The sequence below is a fragment of the Patagioenas fasciata genome, chromosome 20 (assembly GCF_037038585.1).
Source record: "Patagioenas fasciata isolate bPatFas1 chromosome 20, bPatFas1.hap1, whole genome shotgun sequence".
NCBI classification, from domain to species: domain Eukaryota; kingdom Metazoa; phylum Chordata; class Aves; order Columbiformes; family Columbidae; genus Patagioenas; species Patagioenas fasciata.
This window is the reverse complement of record NC_092539.1, coordinates 9,966,540-9,988,043: the sequence shown is the minus strand read 5'-3', so window position 1 is coordinate 9,988,043 and position 21,504 is coordinate 9,966,540. Positions and strand designations below refer to the sequence as shown.

The 21,504-nt window shown below is 50.8% G+C and overlaps 3 protein-coding genes across 3 annotated transcripts in view; 2 read left to right on the top strand and 1 right to left on the bottom strand.

Moving 5' to 3' along the window:
- Positions 1 to 1,294: 1,294 nt before the first annotated feature.
- On the top strand, positions 1,295 to 8,276 carry PSMD5 (proteasome 26S subunit, non-ATPase 5). The gene is made up of 10 exons (XM_065854083.2): positions 1,295 to 1,549; positions 1,711 to 1,855; positions 2,517 to 2,630; positions 3,059 to 3,187; positions 3,589 to 3,698; positions 4,098 to 4,240; positions 4,725 to 4,916; positions 5,158 to 5,267; positions 5,813 to 5,953; positions 6,293 to 8,276. Exons 1-10 carry the CDS (start codon positions 1,377 to 1,379, stop codon positions 6,548 to 6,550), a joined length of 1,515 nt encoding a protein of 504 aa, XP_065710155.1. The 5' UTR covers positions 1,295 to 1,376; the 3' UTR covers positions 6,551 to 8,276.
- A 459-nt stretch (positions 8,277 to 8,735) lies between these two features.
- Positions 8,736 to 10,699, bottom strand: B3GALT9 (beta-1,3-galactosyltransferase 9). Its single transcript, XM_065854197.2, has 2 exons — positions 10,505 to 10,699; positions 8,736 to 10,063 (listed from the first exon to the last, which is right to left on the bottom strand). Exons 1-2 carry the CDS (start codon positions 10,697 to 10,699, stop codon positions 8,963 to 8,965), a joined length of 1,296 nt encoding a protein of 431 aa, XP_065710269.1. The 3' UTR covers positions 8,736 to 8,962.
- A 7,033-nt stretch (positions 10,700 to 17,732) lies between these two features.
- KCNT1 (potassium sodium-activated channel subfamily T member 1) overlaps positions 17,733 to 21,504 on the top strand; it is a 71,666-nt gene continuing 67,894 nt past the window's right edge. Inside the window, exon 1 of the mRNA XM_065853872.2 lies at positions 17,733 to 18,112. Coding sequence (XP_065709944.1) covers positions 17,967 to 18,112 — 146 coding nt within the window. The 5' untranslated portion in view covers positions 17,733 to 17,966. The remainder of the gene's footprint in view (positions 18,113 to 21,504) is intronic.

The window sequence follows — 21,504 nt, the reverse complement described above, 5'->3', positions numbered from 1 at the left end:
CTGCTCGGCCCCGGGCTGGGACGGCTGCCCGGCCAGGCTGCTCTGACTCCTCCTCCTCTTCCTCCCCGGCTGCTGCGGGCTGGTACCCACCGCCCCTGTCCCCCCCTCCGCGGGCAGCTCCGGGCGGGTAGACACGGGGACACCGAACCCCAGACACGGGGTCACCGCACCCCAGACGCGGGGATACCGAACCCCCACACACGGGGACACCGCACCCCAGACGCGGGGACACCGCACCCCAGACGCAGGGTCAGGGCCACCAGCCTGGACAAACAAACGGTCCCAGCAGCATCGGTCACCAAACTGTCTGCACCAACATCTGCGGGAGAAACCTCTGCCGCCATCTGAGATGCTGACAGCATTTGCCACTTTTGCTTTGACTTTCCCACCGTTATTTTATTAGATTTAATATTGTTGGGGGTCTGTGCTCTTTGAGTATAAACTACCAGAAACCTGGTAAATCCTCTTGTGTTGTTGGGGCTGAAAATGCTCCCGTGAGCGCAGAGGAGCCGAGAGCTCCGCTCTGCCTCGCACTGTAACGTTATCACATCGCGCTCAGCTCCCGGCTGCTATCAGGGGATCCCCGCCCCACCCCGGATTCAGCGCTCCCGCAGAGCGGCCGCAGCCCGCGGGGGCCCGAAACGCCCCAGCCTGCAGTGCGGTGACAGCCGGCTGTCAACTGCGCTCAGTTGTCCCCTCATTGTCCATGACGTTTACGCAACCCCCGGGTTTTCCTGCAGAGTGACTTGGCCGAGCTGTCCCCATCACCATGAACAGGGACAAGAGGCAGCACGGAGGGTGGGGGGGTCTCGGCGCTACAGCCAGTGGGACCCGCACCGGGGTGCAGCTCTGCTGCCTCACTATTTCCGGGGCGAACTGCTGTGTCCCCATTTCAGGCCGTTTTACCCCATTTTCCCCTAACAGCGCTGCTCCGCAACTTCCCCGCAGCCGCGGCCACGCCCCGCGCAGTCGAGACCACGCCCCTCACCGCAGGGGACACGCCCTCCACCTGGCACCACCCTCTCCAGCACCGCCCCTCGCACATCTGTCCAATCAGAGCCAAGATGGGGCGGGGCGCGACCGCCATTTTCTTTACGGCGTGGCGGACGCGAAAGGGGCCCTAGCGACGGGGGGTTGGTTGCTAGGCGCAGTGGTTGCTAGGCGCGGCGGTTGCTAGGCGCAGTGGTTGCTGGGCGCAGTGGTTGCTCTGCACAGTGGTTGCTCTGCGCAGTGGTTGCTGGGCACGGCGGTTGCTGGGCGCGGCGGTTACTGGGCGCGGTGGTTGCTGGGCGCGGCGGTTGTTAGGCGCAGTGGTTGTTAGGCGCGGCCGTTGCTAGGCGCGGTGGGCTCTCGCGACACTTCCGGGCGGCGCCAAGATGGCGGAGGCGGTGTCGGAGTTGCTGGAGCGGGCGGCGCGGCGGGAGGTGCCGCTGGAGGAGCTGCGGGCGCTGTGCCTGGCCCTGCAGGCCGTGCCGCCCGCCGCCCTCCGCGCCCGCCTCAGCGACCGCCACCTGGCAGCGCTCTTCACCCTCCTCAGCGTCAATGACCGGTGAGCCGCGGCCCGGCGGGCCTGACTCAGCTCGGCCGCCTCCCCCTCCTTCCTCCCCTCATGGCTCCTGCTGCTTCCCCGTCTCTTTCCTGCCCTCCTGGGCAGAGCTGAGGATCTGGGGGCGTCCCCGTCCTGAAGGGCTCGGGTTTGTGTGTGCCCAGGGAGCAGGTGTCCGCCTGTGTTTCTATCCTGGAGAGGCTCCTGCCGGCCCTGGACCCACTCTATGTCATCCAGAACCTCCGAGAAGAGCTCCAGAAAGGGCTTTTCCACCCCGATGACTCCGTGAAGATCCTCAGCATATCTCAGGTACGGGGTTTTTCTCCAGGAGGATGGAGCAGAGCTCTGACTTGAGCCAGGCTGGGTTAGTCCTAAGCTCTTAGTGTTGTTTCATGGCTTAATTTGTGACAAACCACTACATCAGGTGTTATCTGCAGGAACTGTGCTCCTGCATGCCCATGCAGTGTTGCGTAAATACGTGCAATGTGTTGGTATATAATGTTTTATGATGTGGCTGTTTAACACAATGTATAAAACTGTGTCTTGATCTAAGTAACTTATAAATGAATCTTCTCTCTCATGTTCTGGACAAAGTTTTCTAAGCCAGCACTGGCAGCAGGTGCCCTAAGAATTAAGTGCAGGAACGTTTTGATATTCAGGATATTTTGAACAATACTGTGGAAACACTGAAGAGGAATAGGCTGTAGTAACTGAACACCTGTTGCATTAATTTAAAAGAGCAAAGTTGTGGAGCAGCATAGTCTGGAATGGGCTTCTAGAAGTTTCAGGTCCAGCCCCCAGCTAAAAGCAGGACCAGCTTGCAGCTGCTCAGGGCATTGTCCTCTTGAGTTTTGAGGTTCTCCAGAAACAGTGATTCTGTCTGAGTAACTGTTTCAGTGCTTGAATGTCCCTATAGCAGAAAAAGTCTGTTTTCATGTTGTTTTCTATAATTATTTAATCACGTCTTTAGGTTGGGCGGATTGTTGAAAATTCAGGTGCCGTTACAGAAATTCTCAACAGTCCTGAACTATTACGGCAAATAATAAATTGCATTGGTGGAGAGAAGATAGCAGTGGCTAAGGAGGTAAGCATTGCTGATTTGTTTTCCTCTACAAACTGATGCAGACACTGCATAAAATACCTTTTCCACTCTGAGATGACAGCTTCTGCTCTTCTTTGAAGAAAAGAGAGCCTGGCTTGCTTGAAAGTTGTTATAAGCATGTAGGTGCCCTAATATTACTTAGATGTGATAGAAGATTTACTCAGATCTGTTGTCTTCCGGTTGCTGTTGATGCCAAAGTGAACTCATAGGTCTGACTTCAGTGCTGGAGACTTGGGTCACAATAACCATCACGCTCTTGTCAATGATACAGTGATTCTCATGGGAAGGTGAATCACAACTCAAGTTTTAGATGTGTAGCATGATTTAAAAACAATGAAACTGAGTCAGTTCATCTTGGATTTTCTTCTCTTTGTGTTTTTCTTGTAATAAGTTGCTGGTTTTGTTTTCAGGCCATCAAATCTCTCTCAAGACTGGCGCAGACGCAGGATGGTTTAGAGGCTTTATTTGGGAGCAGTTTGTTGAGTGACTTGAAAAATGTCATGGCAACAAATGATGTTGTTCGCTACAGAGTGTATGAGGTAGGGATACAATCAGCTTTGGCGTTCTATCAACTTCTGGATGTGAAACGCTACTGAAACTTCTGAAGGGGGGCGCAGAGACTGAGATGCCAAGTGTGTTAGTGTAGGTATGTGTGGCAGAGGAGAAATAATACAACCTGTCTGTTGTAGAGCTGAATGATGGTCGCAGTGATGATCCTCTGAAGAAAAGATGACTCTAAATAGAAATCAAATGCATGCTCTGCAAACTTGCTACTCCTTATGAGCTTGTTTCAGGCAAACGTTTAGGTTAATTGTGAAAACATGATGAAATTGTATGTTTAATATATACGTAGGGTTAGTCAGTTGTATTTTGCCATTACTGTGAATTGTTAACGTTACAGTGTTTTTATAAACCATCCTTTCTCTGTGCTTTTCTGTAGTTAATTGTTGAGATTTCTTCAGTATCAGCAGAATCGCTGAATTACTGTGCAAACAGTGGGTTGATATCGGAGTTAATTGGAGAGTTGACTGGAGACGACGTGCTGGTCAGGTGCGTTGGTAGTGAGTGTGCCAACGGGATTCCCCCCATTGTTAAAACTCTGATGTTCAGTCTTAAAATAACATTCTTTAAACATGCGTGTGTGTATTTCTTGTGAAACCCTTTTTAGCAAGGCAGTTTATGTTAAACAGCCTTGAGTGTGAAAAACATTGTGCTTAAATTTGAGAACCAAGATGAGATTTCCCTAGTTGTAATGCTGGGCTGCAATAGACATGCTTTCCAGTTCTTTCCAACTCTACACGTACAGTGAGACAACTGAGTGAGCTTGGGGGGGGTGTTTAGTTTTTGGTTAGTTGTTTTTTGTCTGAAGGGTAGAGCAACCTGTTATTAATGCCTGAGAACTTCAAACGCCATCAGCAATAGGTTAAAATAACCGCTTGTCTCTTACAGAGCTACGTGCATAGAGATGGTGACCTCGCTGGCCCACACTCCGCATGGGCGCCAGTATCTTGCACAACAAGGAATTATCGATAAAATTTCAAACATCATTGTTGGTGCAGAGTCTGATCCTTTCTCAGGCTTCTATCTACCAGGTTACATCCTGCATTTCTTGTTTCCAGTGTTAGCACTTGTTTTTGTTAATGAGTTAAACTGAGGACTATTAAACCTCTGTTTTGAGAGCTTATGTGAATTTTTGAATATTAAGACGTGTGTTTGGTGTATACAAAAAATGCTGAAGGACAATCTAACACGTGAGTAATATTACTGATTAACAGTGGTAGCGCAGATAAGATCTGGAGAGACTGTAGTGCAGGTTCGAAGTTTGTATCGTTGTAGTCTTTTTTTAATATAGAAATTCAAGAATACAACTGTTACATCATGAATTAAGTAACTTCCAAAATACTGCCTTGTTCCTTAGTTCTGTCCTCGTGCTGATGCCTTTCACAGACAGTATTTGGATCTAATAATGCTAGTTCAGCAGTGAAACAATCTTACATTAATGTATGTTCAATTTTGACACTGCTAAAGTGATTGTTCCGCCACTCTGAATGCTTTTTGTCTGTCGTGTGTTGTCAGGGTTTGTTAAATTTTTTGGAAACCTGGCTGTCGTAGACAGTCCGCAGCAGATCTGTGAGCGATACCCGGTCTTCATGGAAAAAGTCTTTGAAATGGCAGAAAGTCACGACCCGACGATGATTGGAGTGGCTGTGGACACGCTGGGCGTGCTGGGCTCAACTGTGGAAGGCAAACAGGTTCTGCAGAAAGCAAGTTCGTATTACATTTTGCCTCATGTAGTGATGCTTTCTGTAAAGACCGCATTGTTTTCTTAGTGTGGGATTGCTCAGAGGGCTCAAATAGGTGTTGGCCTTCTTGCTACTTTGTTTTTTTAGGTGAAATATCTGTATTAGCAGCTAGCAATTGGAGTATTGTCAAGTGCGGCTGACAGGTAACTTTATAGTCCAGCCCAGTCTATCTGAATTAATTACAGGCACTGTTTTTATTTTCAAAGGAAGTCGATTTCAAAATCTGTTAAACAGAATAGGGCACCAGGCAAAGAATGCCCCCACAGAGTTACGGCTTCGCTGCTTGGATGCGATTTCAGCTCTTCTTTACTTGCCTGTAAGTTTGTGTTTCGGTTTGTTTTTTTAATCTACAAGAATGAGATTGTTGTGCATCTGGCTAATTGTGTGAAGAGCTCTTGCAGCATCCAGCTTAGGCAGCAGTGGTAGCTTTCCTAGTATTCCGAGTCACTAACTTTACTGTTTTGAAATTCCCCGGTTTATTTGTTTGTTTAAAGTTTGTGTTTGTAAGAAGCCAGGTGTTCTGAAATCTGTTTGTAAAACATGGAGACAACCTTAGCAAGGGAATGGTGGTAAACAGTTTGCTTCCCACTGCCTTAGAGGGATAGTGGCAGACTGCTCTGATCCCTGCGTGTGTTCTTTAGGTCCGGTGATCTACTTTTTTATCTGTCCTCCAGGGAAATGAAATACAGAAAGCCATTTCTTCCTTCATGAAAATAACTTGAAAATTTAAACTACTTCAGTTTAATTTGCTGGTGGTTTGTTTTAAATAACCTTGTTAACTATTGAACATATACTAAAACTTGACAGCTTTTCGTAATCCTGCTCAAACGATTTAATTTCTGGACGTTTCTCTGCGTGTAGCCGGAGCAGCAGACCGAAGACCTTTTACGAATGACTGAATCGTGGTTCGCATCCTTGTCTAACCAGCCGCTGGAACTCTTCAGGAGCATCAGCACTCAGCCATTCCCTGACCTCCACTGTGGGGCTTTACGGGTATTTACTGTAAGTACTTTTTGGATTTGGAGATCAGGTAGCAGACGTCATGTCTGTAATGCTTATTTTATAAATTGGAGAGGGGGGAAGACCAAGGCATGTTCTAGGCTGCTATACTCCAAGCTGCTTCGATATCGGAGGCACTGCTGTGATAATTCATTTAAAACTTTAATGATAAGCACTGAGCTGTACTTGTTTTCTAGTGTTAGACCCTGCTCTTTGATTTGAGTAGTGGTTGTGCAGCTACTGTGGAGAATTAATATCCCAATTTTTTGTAACAGCTTACTGTTTTTCTGAGTTTTAAAATGCGGCATTTCTTCCTCTCCCCTCTTTTATCCTCACATTTAGGCTGTTGCAAATCAACCATGGGCCCAGAAGTTGATGCTTGACAGTCCGGGATTTGTGGAATACATTGTGGACAGATCTGTGGAGCCCGACAAAGCTTCAAAGGATGCCAAATATGAACTGGTTAAGGCCCTTGTAAACTCTAAAACAATTGCGGAAGTCTTTGGAAATCAGTATTACTTGAGGCTTAGGGCTTACTTGCATGAAGGCCCTTACTATGTTCAGGCAGCTTCTACTACAGCTGTGGAAGGAGCAGAATAATATCTTTGGTGTCTTGGTTCCCCTTCTTGCAAACCATGTTACTGAAATAGGTGTAAAGACTCCTCATACTGGAGTCTTTTTAAAGGAATGTGGAACACTTTGACTCTATTTGAAATTAGAGTCATGAGAGCAAATCAAAACCTCAAGGGCACAGCGTAATTTCCCCTAGAATGTCATGGCAAAAGTTCTCTGTACTGTCGTGAGACAACAAACCAAGGTGAGCGCTCTGCCGCCTGCCGACTCTTATTTTGCAGAATTTATCAGTGTTTAGTTAAACTGTTCTTGGGTTTGGAGCTTCTATCGTGTTTTCTCAGTAGATCACTGTTCAATTAAAAAAACCAACCAACCAAACACCAAACCACCTCGAGGTTTGTAACCTCAGATGCTGCCATAGTCTCTCTCTTTCTCTCTCTTTATTTTTTTATATCTGCCAAGTTGGTACTCGCGTGGAATGTTCTCTTGTAGTCGTTGTATTCTGTCAGGATCCCTGTCCGTAGGAATAAGTAACATTCTGTCCACACGAGGGAGTACAAACTGGATTCTCTTCTGTTGCCAGCTTGCTGGATGCGAATCTTGCTTGAATAAATAATCCTAAACATTGTTTACGTTTTATGCTGAGGATGAAAAGAAGCTTTTAGCCCTTTTAAAAATGAATGCGCACTCTAGCGTATAAAACCAAACTGGGAGCTTTGTCTCCCTTGTTGGCTGCGACTTCGTGTGGCAGCCCAATTTACGTGCTCAAAAGGAGCATGAGCTATAGCACTACAAATCTACTTCGGAACCAAATCTTAGATTGTTTACACTATTTTTAACAGACATTTTTAAAATTTTAAGTGTTATTTTTAAAAGGGTATGATTTTAGTTGCCTGGGTCAAAATAAAAGGAGTAAGAAGATAAAGCTTTCATGTTTAGGGCCGTGAAGTGGATTAGGATGCAAATGCAGAAAGTACTTTATGAGGTTGTGTATCTTCCTCTGTGACGATCAGCTCGCTGCGGGTGAGATGTGGGGTGAGCTGAATGGTACTGAGGTGATGTCTTTATCCATGCAACAGACACCACGATGTGCTGTATACAAAAGGGTTATATTATCTGAGGAATAGCTGGGAGGAGCATAATAAAACATGAAATCACTACTTCGGGGTTTATTTTAGTGGTGTGTGTGTGGTCAGGTGTACCTTGCCCTGTGTCCCTGCTCTGCCAAGTGGAGCAGGATGATCTGGGCATGCAGTAGCTCTTCTCTTGCGGTAACTTTGTGCTGCAGCAGAGGTGACAGCGTCACCTGCCACCAATTCCCGGCAGGGAGTCGAAGTGGGCTCGGAGGAGCAGAGGTAGGTGGGGAAGATCCTTTAATGTTTAATAACCTCTCAATGCAGGTGATCTACCTTGTTGCTTGTGATCTAATATGTACAAAAGTTGTCATCCAGCATTATCCCCCTGCTGGCGCTTTCGTCCTAGATGCGCGTAATAAACATCTGCTCGTGAGAAACGCGGCACACAGCGTCTCGTTTGTGAACAGAGAGAGCACGGAAGCTTCGCGAATCCTGCATCCAGAAAAAAACATGAAAGCACTAGAAAGGAAATGGAAAGAGTATATAAGGTCTTGGTTTGCACTTGTATTGGACAGTTCAGCTTTGTTATTTTAGGTGGCCTTGTGTGCTGGTGGCTCTCTGTGAGCTGTATATTAGCATCTCAGTAAAATAAATCCATATATAAGCCTTTTCTGCAATTCATGAGTCTTCCATGTGTGTTTTCAGCTGTTGCTTTTGAAGGCTACTCTGCGTGCAAAGTTTTTAGCATCTGCTTTGCATGGTACACTTGCCAAATACAATATTTTAGAATACACAGAGATGCCAAACAAAGGGAACTTTTTTATATATGCACATATGCTTTATTTTGTTGAGCTTTGAGCTCAACATTCCGATGAGTTGATGAGACACTTACCCCTTACTACTCACATATAGTTCCCTACCCATCCTATGTGTTGCTATATGGTTTGTTTACGTGTTGCTGCTGGTATATCTCGTATACAATGGAAAAATGTAAGTGCTCAGAAGTTGCTCCCTTTTTGTGGAGGGAAAGATTCTTCTTTGTTACCAAATACTGCAGAAGTAGGTGATTGGTCACAGACTGAAAGGAGTTTTGGCATAAGGTAAAGGACTTCAGTAGTCTGGAAAACACTGGATGCAGACAAAGTTCCTTGGAATACTCTTTTTTACTTGTATGCATGCACTTGTGGGTACTTACGTAGCCGGAGTACATCCAGTTCTCTTATTGCTGTAACACACCATAGCACTGAGAATTAATTTGCTGTTGAAGAGCGTGAACTTGGAGAGGAGGTGGTTATTACTGAATGTTAACGGGATCAAACAGCTGGTAAAAGAAAATTCAGACACTTTTCACAAAAGCTAAATCCTAATCAGCAAAATGAAGAACCTCATTTTTAATTCTATCTAAGTTTAACTGTTTGAACTTATCAATATAGGTCAGAACCTTGCAGGACACCAGACCGTAGTAAGTCTCCAGTAACGAGCAATCTCCCCCACCGCTGGTCTCCTTCCAGTCTTTAAATAACTCGTCCTCTTTCATGTCGGAAGAGGTGAAAATGAATTTATAGCAGCATCGATTGTAGCTGATGTGCTTCTCCCCAGAAAACCGCGAGCTGTGGATGGGAGTGACGCCAGCTTTTCCAGCACAGATTCCAACAAAGACATCGGGGGGCACCGAAACCGGCACCTCCTCGGCAACCACGTACACCTTGCGAGCGACGTCCTGGGACACGACGAAAGCGCTCCCGTCGCAATAATCCGGGTAAAACTCTTCTGGGTATTGAGGGACGGGGACGAAGCCGGGGCTTTGGGGGGCTCTGTCAGGCACTGCGTGATGAATGACTCTCCCAATGTAAACGTCCTCTAGTTGTGTTAAGCTCAGCAAGAATCCAGCCAGACTTTGAATACCGACAAACACATCTTCGTCTGTTTTGAGAATATACCTGGCCTGGGGACAGAAAGTCACTGTCCACTCTACACTCATCAACATCTTCTGTGTCTGCGTCTTGAGAGAATCGATGAAACTGCCTTCAATGATGTCTCTGTGCTTCTCAGCCTCTTCATTGATCTCCAGCTGGGTGGTTAGTGACGCCGGCTTTCCTAAAGCAAACAGAGTAAGGACAGCGTAACCTCTGGCGTCTGTCACGTTGCCCCATGTCTGCCTGATCACGTTGCGCCTTGTCCTGTTTTCTGGGCTGCTGCAGACAAGAACGAGCAAAAATATCTCTCGATCAGAGCATATTGCGGCGCTGCTGATGGTGAAAGAGAGATTGGCCTTTAGAGGATCCATATGGAGCTTCCTGGCCCTCTCCCTGATTTCCAGAGTCTTTGCGTCGGTGTAAGAAAGAGGCAATGACCGCAGGAAGTATTCCTCCAGTAAATCTGCTCCAAAGAGCAGCACGTGGAAAAGCAAGACGTTAAAGAGAATGAAGCACCACTGGTGAGTCCGGAGCCTGCAGGGTGTCAGCTGGGGGAGAGAAGACGTGGACACTGAGTTCTCTTACTACTAAAACAGAATAGTCTTCCTTCATTTTATAATACGTTAATGCCAAACAGAATAATGACTTTTAGAGCATGGTCTTTGTATTGTGTGTGTAAAGCTCTTTTCCTCCTAGAAACCTGAGCAGCCCTACTCCTTGTAGCACAGCGATATCCCAAGCTGAGAAGGATATGGCCGCTCTGTAGTCCGCATGGAAATACTGAGGAATAACTTGCTATTAATATTTTCTGGTTCTAAGCTGCTACTGAAGACCTGAGATGCTAACAAGGACCTGTAACATTAATACGTGTCCTCAAAGGAGAGGTCCTTGGCCTGACAACGCCTGACAGGGCGAGAAGCCAAAGGGGAAGGTGTTGTCCCCATTGTCCCCGCTGTCCCCAGGGAGCAGCCTGCAGCCGGAGCACTCACCTGCATGGCGGTGGGGGTTCTCTCCGTGGCGGGCTCTGTGCTCACGGCGGTTTCTCCCCGGCGGAGGCTCGCGGGGCAGCGTCCGTATCTGGGTCTGCGGGGTTGGGTTACTGCCCAGCGCCCAGGGCTGACGGCGTGCACCCTGCCTGCGCGGAGGAAAGGCGATCCCGGGGGACGATCGTGTTGCAGCTGCATAAAACACAAAGCAAGGAAAACTCTAGCCTTTCCCTTTATTAATTTCTGGCACTCGGGGTTGTGTCTCTGAGAAATAAAGAAGTGAAGCAGCCGTTCGAGCTCCCTTGGTGAAAGGGGCCCCAGTCCCCTGTGAAGCTGGGTTAGGTCTGGTGGTTTGTTGTTAGTTCTCTGAAGCCATGTTTTTGTATAACTCTGCAATTTTGGTCTTGGTTCCCTGGCCTTCAGCAGTTGGCCCCTAAACTGACCGCTGTTGGTGTGTTCCCCAGCGTCTGTTTACTGTAAACCCTAACTGTGTTGATGGTCCTTTGCTTTCTGTCTGCACAATGTCGTTCTGGGGGTTTAAATGACTGTAGCTTTGTGCTTTTGCAGTGGCTGCGTGTGCCGGTGCAGGGCTGTGGTGACCCAACCCTGGACACCCTCCTGCCTTCGGCGGTGCCAGAGCCTCCCTGTGTTACTGTGGAGGGGTCGGTGATGGCAACGCCGCCATTCGATGGGCAAATTGTGGTGGGAGGTGGGAACAGCACAAGTGTGGGAACTCCAACCCATGTATGAGAGCAGAGAGATTATGGTTGGTTTGTTTTTTAAGTTTTGAAAGGATTTCTCATGAGTAAGGGTGCATTTCTGTTAATGCACCTTCAGGTGAGAGGGTGCAAGGCGGATGCAGCATTGCTGTGGTTTGCCTCGGCTGTGTGATGCTCTGACCATTGCAACCCTCCCTGCAGCGCCCTTAGAGGAGCCAAATGTCCCGGGTGGATGGAGAAGAGCTTTGATTTCTGGTTTGGGGTGACCAAAGATCACTGGTGGTGCAGGGGGAGCTTTCCCACCCGTGTTGGGAAATCTGTGTTGCTGTAGGAGCGGCTGGAATCACAGAAGAAACCAGGTCCCCAGAATGTGGTTACAGCTTGGAAATGCATCGTGCCCCTCTGATAGATGGCCAGAGTGCACATAGCGTGTGTGTCCCACACGGTCATCGGCTTTATGGTCTCCAAAACGACGGAAAAGCTCCTTTTGTGGAGCTTGTGAGCGATCTGGGCTACAGCTTCATCGGAACCAACCTCGAATCACTGTAATCCTTGCAGAAGTCGTGCTTTGAAGCCTGGCAAACTGTCAGCACGGGAAGTGTCACTTTATTGTGTTCTCTGAAACAAAAAGCTAATACGGAAATATTTCTCACGTACAATAATATAGCACTGCCGCCCCAGATACCCACTCTGGGAAAATAAAAAAATCCCCCTTTGAAGATGCTCTGTCTCCAGCGAAACCATTTAATAAGCAAATAAATACCAGCATTTGAAACCACTTCCATTAAAAATATTGGCTTTCCCAATTGTGCGTTTTTAGAATAATAACGAAAGCCACATGTGTGTCACCCCGCTGCAGTTCCGCGCAGCGTGGGGCGTGCAGCGCTGCTCAAGCCATTTCTTTAGCGTTGCTTCGTGGTGGCGGCAGCGACTTCAAACAGTCGCCGGTATCGCCTGTGTGAGATCAACGCCGTCCCACCGCAGCTGGGATGGAGATCTTGTTTATCTGAAGAGCCTGGCTGAGTCCCGCTGTGAGAAAGCTGAGGAATGGGGACAAAAAGGCTGCTGAAGGGTAAAAGAATGGGTCTGGGAGGCCACAAACCCCTCGACTCCAGGGAGTTCACCTGGGGGCGATCCCTCTGCTGCCTTTAAAACCGAGGTAAACGTGAGGTACGGCAGCTTATGTGTGACCTTATCTCATTTTTCAGCTGGGTGAGCTCAAACCTCACTCCCAGGGAGGTCCGAGAGTTTCCAGGAGCAGCGTGAATTCAGGACCCGGGGTGGCTGCGGTCAGGTCAGTCTGGGGACAGGAGTGTTGTCCTACAGCTGCACTTAAACCCTGAAAAGTATTTTGGGTGTAAATTAGGGAGACAAGCGGGAAAGCAGCTTTTCCTGAGCCACAGGGCTGTAATCTGCTTTACGTAAGATGTTTTCACGTTTTTCTTATATTTTACATCCAAGCAAAGCTCGTAACGGGAGCAGGGATGTACCAATGATGCTGTGGATAACTTGGCCCGCCATATAAAAGGAGAATGTTTAGACTGAAGGATGTTTAGGGTTTGATTCTTTGGAGGGGACAGAGCCCTGAACTCCCGTGATGTCCAGAGATGAAAGCAGAGATGCCCGCGGGCGATGGGAGATGCTCCTGGGCAGGACAAGCCGGGGCCGGTGCTGGGTGCCGTGTGCTGCAGTGCAGCTGTACCCACAGCTCTGAAAATGTCTTTACATCCTCCTGGCTTCCCTCCCAACGCTGCGAACATTTGGGAAGGGGGAGCAGAGCCCGGCTTGCTTCGGTTCTGCTCGACTCCGCCTCATGGAAACGCAAAGGCTTTGGATGACGCACGGTTCTCAGGCGATGGTGCGGGAGAGGGCGGGCGGATGGGGTTTATTGGGGAAAACCGATGAAAATTGATTTTCCCAATATTTATTTCCTTGAATACAGCCTGCCCCAGGTGTCTGTGCAGTCACTCTGTGCCAGGTCCCCAGCTCCTGGAGCACAAAGCACCTTCCCCATGTTCCAGACCCTGCCCAAAGAGCCCCCTCTATTTACAAGCTGTCTTTGCAGTGTTTCACCAGCACACCCAGACCTGACAGTGCAAAGGGCTGGGAAGGGATTTGTCTGATTTTTAATAACAGCATCAGCTGCAATAAATAAAGGGAGACAATTGTTTTGGTCCGAGTCATCTCAGAGCAACAATTTTTCCTTAAAGACGTGATTCTGCTCTCGCAGGCAATTCTTCACCTGAAGTTCTCTGTGAGGCTTGGGAGATGACGCCAGAGAAGGCTTTATAAAAGTTACATGGTGTGCATTTCATTTGGGCCTTGATATTTCACAGCCATTTGGGAGTTAAACGTAAGCAGAAAACTTAAAATCAAGCCAACAAAATAGAGGGCTGGCATGCTCGACAAATAGATTAGCCGCTCCTGGTACGCAAATGGGGGTGTCTTTTTAATGCCTCAGTTGATGAGGTTAAAAACATGTTTCTATAGCCAAGTTCTTAGCATTCGTTTTTTCTTGGCAGCCATCAGTCTCAGAGTTACAAATCTCTATATTTTTGTATGGGTATGTTTGATTATTACTTCTTGAGTTTAATGACAGCTTTGACAACTAACTACTGCTATATTTCTTTATAAAGACAGCTTAAACCCTCTGTGCGTTTTGCAAGTGTTGCTTTCAGCCTCAGAAATACTGAGCTACGTGGAAGCTGAAAGGGGAGAGCAGGAGCGGGTGGAACATGTCAAGCTGCCAGGCCAGAGGGCTCCAGCCCTTGGATCAAGCCAGGTCCTGAGAACTTGTTTCCCCACCAAGTTGCCTATTTTGCAGCTGACCAGAAGTTTTCCCCTCATTATTAATCTTCACAGTCTGCTGTGCAGGTTACCTGCCTTGCCCTTTCATTCCCTGAAGTTAGACACTGGCTGTGTTTGTGCCTGGCTAATAGAGATTTCACATGAAATTTGTTCAACACGTGCAACATCTGAAGCATTTGAGTCTTGAATTTAGCTTTGCTTCAATTAAATCCAAGTCATGCTTCGACAATATTTGCAATTGGGAGCAAACCAGGCGTTTCCATGCCTGACTACACAACTGCTCTGTAGCTGCGGTGAAGCTGAACGTCTGGTTGGGACATTTCTACTTTCTGGGGAACCTCTTGTGCTGGGATTACTGGGGTGCATGTGTGTGTGTGCTGTACCCAAAAATGCAAAGGTTACTCAAGGTTGTAGAGGGAAACAGGAGCTGAGTGCTGGTCCTGGAGGTCGTGCGATGCCCCAGCCCATCTGCTCTGGGTCCCATGGTGCTGGATCCAGCTGCGTGGACCTGGGAGGGCTCTGGGGATGAGTGGGGGCTCTTACCAGTGGGGCTGTGCCCCATCGCCCTCCTGGCAGGGGGTTACTGGGCAGCTCGAGGAGGACAGGGACACCCTCCAACGCAAATCCTGACGTGGCTCCGGAGCACCGTGACGTGCTGGGCCTGGGGACATGTTGCTGAGAGGATGACTGTCCCTCTTGTCTCTGACTCATCGCCGCCGGTGCCTCCCACAGATTTATTTATCGCTCTTGCAGACACAGAAACAGCAGAGTTGAGTCTCTGCTGCCCTGTGCCCCCGAGATGCTGAACGGTGCCTTTGCTGGGGGGTTGCCCTGCATCCCCCCCTTGCCTCCCTCCCTCTTCTGCCTTCCCTTTGCCTCCTCCTGCCGTCCCCTGTGGCTTTGGGCACATGGGGCAGCTGTGACAGCATCATTGCCCAACCCCTGCAGCATCTCAGGGGCTGAGGAAGGGCCGAGAACCTGCAACATCGCCATTTAAAGATGATAAATAGAGGCAGTTGGGAAGACAGAGCCTTTATCACAGGGTAGTGCTGGCTGCAACCTGAAAGACCTAATGCAATTTCCAAAAAAAAGTCAATTTTAGTGCAATTGACCTTGGAAGAGCAGGGGCAGAGGGGAAGGGCAGCATCGCTGGTCGGCGCTCAGATGAGCAGCTGAGAAGGGGAGAGCATGAAGAAAGCCGGCGAAATTACCCAAAGGCTGGAGAAAATGCCTTGGGGAGGAGGGAGAGCCCTCAGCTTGCCTCGCTTTTCATGATGAAAAGGAAGAGGTGTTTTGTGTTGCGCTGTGTTTTCACAGGGAGCAATCGCAGGATGAAAGCAGACTCGGTTCAGTGGGAAGAGGCTTTGCTGCGGCTGGAAGCCACAGTCAGACGAATCCTCGTTAGGAGGAGGGCGTGCGGCTGACTAACGAGTGAGGCGGCGTGCGGGGAAGCCACGGGCAAGAAATACCGAGGGAGGGAGATGCGGTGATCTCAGCATCCACAGACGCTTCCCTGGGGCTCAGATGGTCCCAGGGTGGCCAGGGGCGCAATGTCACCTGCTGGGGAAGGGACGAGGAGACCAAGTCAGCCCCTCGGGGATCTGGCATAGACCATTATCCTCTGACAGGGAGAGGGCAAAACGGTCTTGTCTGGCACCATGAGGGAGTAGAAATCCAACATGGGCCTTGGCCTGAGCATCCACCTTTCCCAAAGGCACCCAGCTCCCAAATACATCCGACTGCCTGGGCGCCTACCTTGAGTTTAGGATAAAATCGGACTATGCTCTGCCAAACCGCAGAGGAAGAACTAGCAAACTCAGCTCAAGGGCCGACACTGCTGCTCTGATAATATCAGAAGGTAAATAAACCCCCATCCTCTTGTCATTCTGTTTTACAACACACCCTGTGCCCTGAAATACTTTCTGGAGTTAAATAATAGCGGGGCACCAGCATTTGGATGGGGATGTTCTCTTCTTCTGGCTCTTTCATTTCTCGTTTGTCTTTTCTCACCGTACCCAACCCCCCCCGTAACTGTTTTAAATAATTCCTCCTCCACGCCTATGTTATCACCTAGCATGTCAATACGCCGCTGTGCCACCCACCCCTCTCCTAGCAGAGCTGCACGTTAACGTTTCACACCCTTAATGTGAGGCAATTAGTGAATGAAGAATAACTTTCCTGCTTAAAAACATGGTGAGTCTGGAAGCGTCACACGGACGGATTGCACGGGGAGTATTGATTGCTTTTCTTTCGAACGACTCCTCGTGTAGGAGAGTCCATATGGAGAGAGAGGAGGAGGAAGAGATGCTGCGGGGGAAACAAAGTCTCCGGTCCTAGAGAGAAGCGTAAACCCCAGCACGTCTGAGTAGGCACCTTCCTCCGGAGCTGGAGGCTGCGGCGGCGAACGGGCACCGTGTGCCGATGCATCACACCAGGGCCAGGGCTCCGGGAGCAGCGGCTGGGGAGTGCGGGGGTGAGGGGACCCGGGGGCTGCCTGGAGCTGTCAGAGAGAAACCACCGCTCCGGAGCAGCGAGCTCCTGGCCCGGCTGGCGCCACCCTCCCCTGGGCTTTGGCATTTCGGGGGACTGAACTGGCAGGGGACCGTTGCACAAGGTGTGGGGGATGCTCAGCCGCTGCGCTCCTGTAAGAGCATTTCCTTTGTAATAAACTGGCCTCGTTGGGGATATCTGCCCCCCCCGCACATCCTGTGATGAGCTCCCCAGTGCTCGTGCAACAGCACAGTGTCTGGAACACAAATAAAAACCAGGAAAAAGGGGAGAGGAGTGGGCCAGGGCTGGAGCAGAGCTGCTCTCCCAGGGCTCTGCTGCACCATGGGTGGCACGACTGTCCCTGCCACGGGGCTGGCTCGGTGTCCCCGGTGTCCCAGACCACTGTAGACGGTAGGTGTGCAGTGGGGGCCTGTGAGGAGGCTGCTCTGTTCACAGTGTCTCATATCCAGCACCCCAACGGGGGATGCAGCTCGGGCAATGGCAGTTTTGGAGCACTTCGGTCTTGGCCACATCATAATGGATGGTGTCTCCTGGTACCAGGCTGGACTTTAATTGGGAGAAAAGGCACCTTGGGCTCTGTCCCGTTAACCCTTTCCTGGGGTGGCCGGCTGGTTTCCAGGGGCAGGGCTGTGCCTGCAGCGGGGCCGTGTTGTTGCAGCGGGACCCCCGGGAAGATCAATGCTCCCCGTTCCGGCCGCGCAGCACGGCACAGGAATTCCGCACCAGGCCGGGGCTGGGCCGCCCTGTTTGCTTTCGGCACAACCCCGAGGCGCAGCAGCGCTCAACACAAATATTTGTATAGTGGGCAGAAAAGAAAAATAATAAAAAATGAAAAAAATGTTAAAAGAAAAAAAAAAAGCCACCCAAAACGCCGGCGGGAGGGGGGTGCGGGCACAGGCTGGAGGCGAAACGGGCGCTGGGCGCCCGGTGCGGGGCCGGGGCTGAGCTCAGCGGCTGCTGCGCGGGCAGAGCGGGGGGCGCGGGGCCGGGGGCGGTGGCAGGTGCCGGTGGGGGCGGCAGGGGGCGCCGTGCTGCGGCGGCGGGGGGACCGGGCGGCAGCGGGTGGCGGCTCCCTGGGCGGGCGGGGCCGGTGAGCGTACGGCAAGACCCCCCCGCTCCCGCCCCGGTGCGCGTAGGGTGGAGCCTCCTCCCCGGTGCGTCCCGCCCCGCACTCCGTAACTTTGGGCACCTGTTGTCGCCCGCTCCCCGCCGGGCTCCCCCGCGGCGGCCGCCCCGTCCCCGGCATGCGGAGCGCCCGGCCGGGCCGCGGGCTGCGGCGGCGGCGGGGGGCGCCGTGATGGGCCGCCGGGAGCGGGACGGCGGTGGCTCTGCCCGCGGCCGGCAGCCCCCGGCCCGCGCCTGCGGCAGCGCGGGGCGCCCATGCTCTGCTCCGCCTCGGCTCTCCGGGCGCCCACGCCGCTTCGCTGATGCCTTTCTCGGGCGAGGAGCGGAGCCTGCAGGGGATCTACAAGCCGGCGGGGCCGGCGGAGGGCAGGGCGGCCGGCGGAGCCGCCGTCTGTACCGAGTGCTACACCAACCGCTCCTTCGTCTACGACGATGGCAGCGCCCACAGGTACCGGGGATCGGTCGGTGGGTGTCGGGGGTGGGTCCCGGGGGCTGCCTGTGCTGAGGCTGGGGAACCGCGGAACCCCTGTGCAGAGCCGGGGGGAGCCCCTTCCCTCGCCGGGGAAAACCGGGCTCAGCGCGGCCGGACCCTCGTCCCGCAATCCCACCGCCCTCCCCGTGCCCCCAGCCTGGGAGAAAGTTTCCACGGCACTTTAGCCCTGGCCGGGGGCCCCTGCGGACACCCCTCACGGTGACACCCCCTTGGGAATGGAGTGGTTGGAGGCTACCTGGGTACAGGGGTGCTTGGAGATCCCCCAGTTGTTCCCAGTGATATTCTTCATGGAGAAAGGGTCTCTGTGTCGCCTGGCACAGACCAAGTCTGCGCTCCATGGTGTGTGGGTCAGGCTGTGTTTTGGGGAGCTGCTTTGGCTGAATCCCGAAGTCAGCCCAAAGCCAGAGGACTGAAATGCACACAGGTGAAAATGCTGCATTTCTATAGGAGCATCACAGCCCACACTCCAGCTTTGGGCTGCTTTTATGTCAAAGTTATAATCTCCAGTGTGTGTGTGGGGGGACTGTGGTGTAGAAGTGAAGAGCTGCTCTGAGGGGATCGTGGGGACCCAGTGCCACCGTCTTCTTGTGCCTGAACAGCAGCCAATGTGTCTCACAAGGGGACGAGTGTTTGTTGCTGAAGTATCTCAGCTTTACCTCATAACTCCTTTATATTATCATTAATCTGATTTTATATTTAGCAGCACAGCTCTTCACACCCATCAAATGTCAGCTTAAAGGAGCAAATGAAATCTGTGTATCAGTTCATTCGTGGCAGATAAGGACCCTGACTGGTCAGCTGGGGTTTTCTATGTTGGCATCTGCTCACTATTAGTTAGGAAGACCGTCTTTTATTCCTAAAAGCGTGGATGGAAAAAGAAGGAACAGTCTGTTCAGTGAACTCTTTAACTGTCGGTACGTTGCCACTGACTGGGTAATTGGCAAAATCCTTGAATATTGGTTCTTGGCGTTAAGTCCCTCATCGTTTCCCCTTGCTGTCCTCTCTGTCAGAGGCACAATGTCCGATGTGGCCAAGGCACTGCGATGTGGCCAGGACACTGAACTCCTGAGAACACTATTTGGTTGCCTTGGATGTGCCGGGGTGTCTGCAGAGCCACAGGGCTCTCACCGAACGCCCTTTCCTCGTTTTGCAGCTGTACTTGGTGCATTTGCAGAAATGACGTCTTTGAGGACATTATCGAACGCGTGCGTGCGTGCGGGGAGATCAGAGATCGGGCTGGAGATGGCAGCTCGGACTCCAACATTACGGGAAAAATGATGAGTTGCTCAGCTCCGACAGTGGTTATTGCTCCTTATTACTTACACTGCAATACTGCTCGGGGCCATTTATCCTCATCTAATGCACAACAACAAAATCCTTGTCCAAAGGTCTTCCCCTCTGTCTCTTTCAATCTGAATAAAGAGCTTTGTTTTCGAATTATTATTATACAGCTCAATGTGTTTCTATAGCCCCCTGTGGCTCCGGAGAGGTTGAAATGCCATTGCTTTCCGTGGCTTGTTTTGCCTGCCTCTGTGTTCAGCGCCTTTGCTGCCCTTCCAGAGATACTGAACGAGCTGGTTGGAGCGCTCAGGACTCGGTCGCTTTGCCCGTAGCCGCCTGTTTCCCCAGCCGGGAGCAGCCTGGAGCTCTAATGTACTTTTTCAGTGCTGTTAGGCTGAAGAAGCAGAAAACGATTGTTGCAAAATGGCTAAAGAGAAATGTGAAGTGGGCAGGAGCAGACAGAGCAATAAGCACCATCGCCCGCATTAGATGATCCCAGGGGTCCACTGGCTAATCTGCTGTTTGGTTTCTTCTGTTGCAGCTTGGGCTGGGGTTGTGTGTCCCTTTTCATCCACATTTAACATCTGCTGTCACTCAGCCTCTGCCCGGTACAAGAGTTTTTCGCTGGTGTCTCGTGGGTTTTACCCCATTTGGTGAAGGGACGGTGAAGGCAGCACCCTGCCCGTGTCTGATGCGGGGGTTGTGTCCTTGGCTTGTCCCCTATCTGTGCTTCCAACTGTGTCCTCGCAGGTGTGACAGCAGACAAGCAAACCCGTCACCAGAGCTGCATGCGAAGGCTGCGAGAGCCTGAGTGTATCTGAGCAGCAAAGACATGTAACACGTTCCATGTACCTTCTGCTGAATGTTCAAGGGGACTTCAGCTGGGCTGGCCCCGTTAAAATAAGCGAAAACCTCAATTATTCCCTTGCTTAGCAGATCTAGAAATGGCTTAAAAGTTGTTGAAGGGAAATTCCCTCTTCTCAGTTGCCTGAGTGTGGAGGCGTGTGTGTAAATGTCTGTGTGGATTCTCCTGGCCCTCTCTATAAGGGGACAATTGTCCTGAAAGTCCCTTCCAGATGGAAAGCAAGGGGTTAACCGTATATACACTTGAAAGTATGTTTAGAGAGCAAATACAGAATTCTGGCACCCAGAGGGTACAAAGAGCCTAAATTTTACTTTCCTACCTCATGGGAAATCTGGATAAATGTTTGTATAAGGAGCTGGTCTGTCATTTAGAGGAATACAGGACTTCCCCTGGCCAGCAGTGCCGCTTCCCCTGCATTGCCCATGTAAGGGCACCCTGGGAAGGAGCAGCGAGGGACGAGCGGCCATATGGAGGGACTCATGCCAAAATATCCCGCACAAGTAAGAGGGCTGGCAGAAGAAAGAGGGACGTGCGAGAGGAGACTTGTTCTGTTCATCCACTACCTCCTGCTACTATGGATATTTAAGAAGAAAAAGATGAAAGGCGGCGGCATGCGTGATGACACCTGGAGAAGCCGTTTAGGAAGATCGCGTCTTTGCATGAGACGTACGTGGCTTTTCTGATGTTTGTTTTCAATGTCTCTCACAGGGGATCTGTCTGTCTGGTAGGCTGCACCGCTCTGCCCGGGTTCAGCGCTGCTGTTTGTATGTGGAATAAACGGCCCATGTCCTGAGTGGGGCAGGCTCGGGTGCCCTGGGTTTGTGGAGGGAAGGAGGGTCCCAGCCGGAGCAGCCGGGACAGATCGTACTTGCTGATCCTAGAGATCACAGCCAGATTTGGAGCAGTGGCAGCAGGGTTAGAGATGCCCACAGGCACCTGCTGCTCTGGTCAAAGCCTCTGCTTGTGTCCAAAGGTGGGCGTTTGCCTGGTGTCCTCGCTGAACCCGATGTGATCGCCGGCTTCCCAGGGCTGTGTCCCCATGAGAGAACTCGGGGAAAGCTGATCTGAATCCATGAGGGATACAAATGAAAAGAAAACAAAAAATGGATTAAACTGTATTCTTGCTTAGTGTGAACACTCATCCAGACCCAGGATGAGTCTTTTATGACTTCTCCTGCTGCACTCCAGATGTATCAGACGG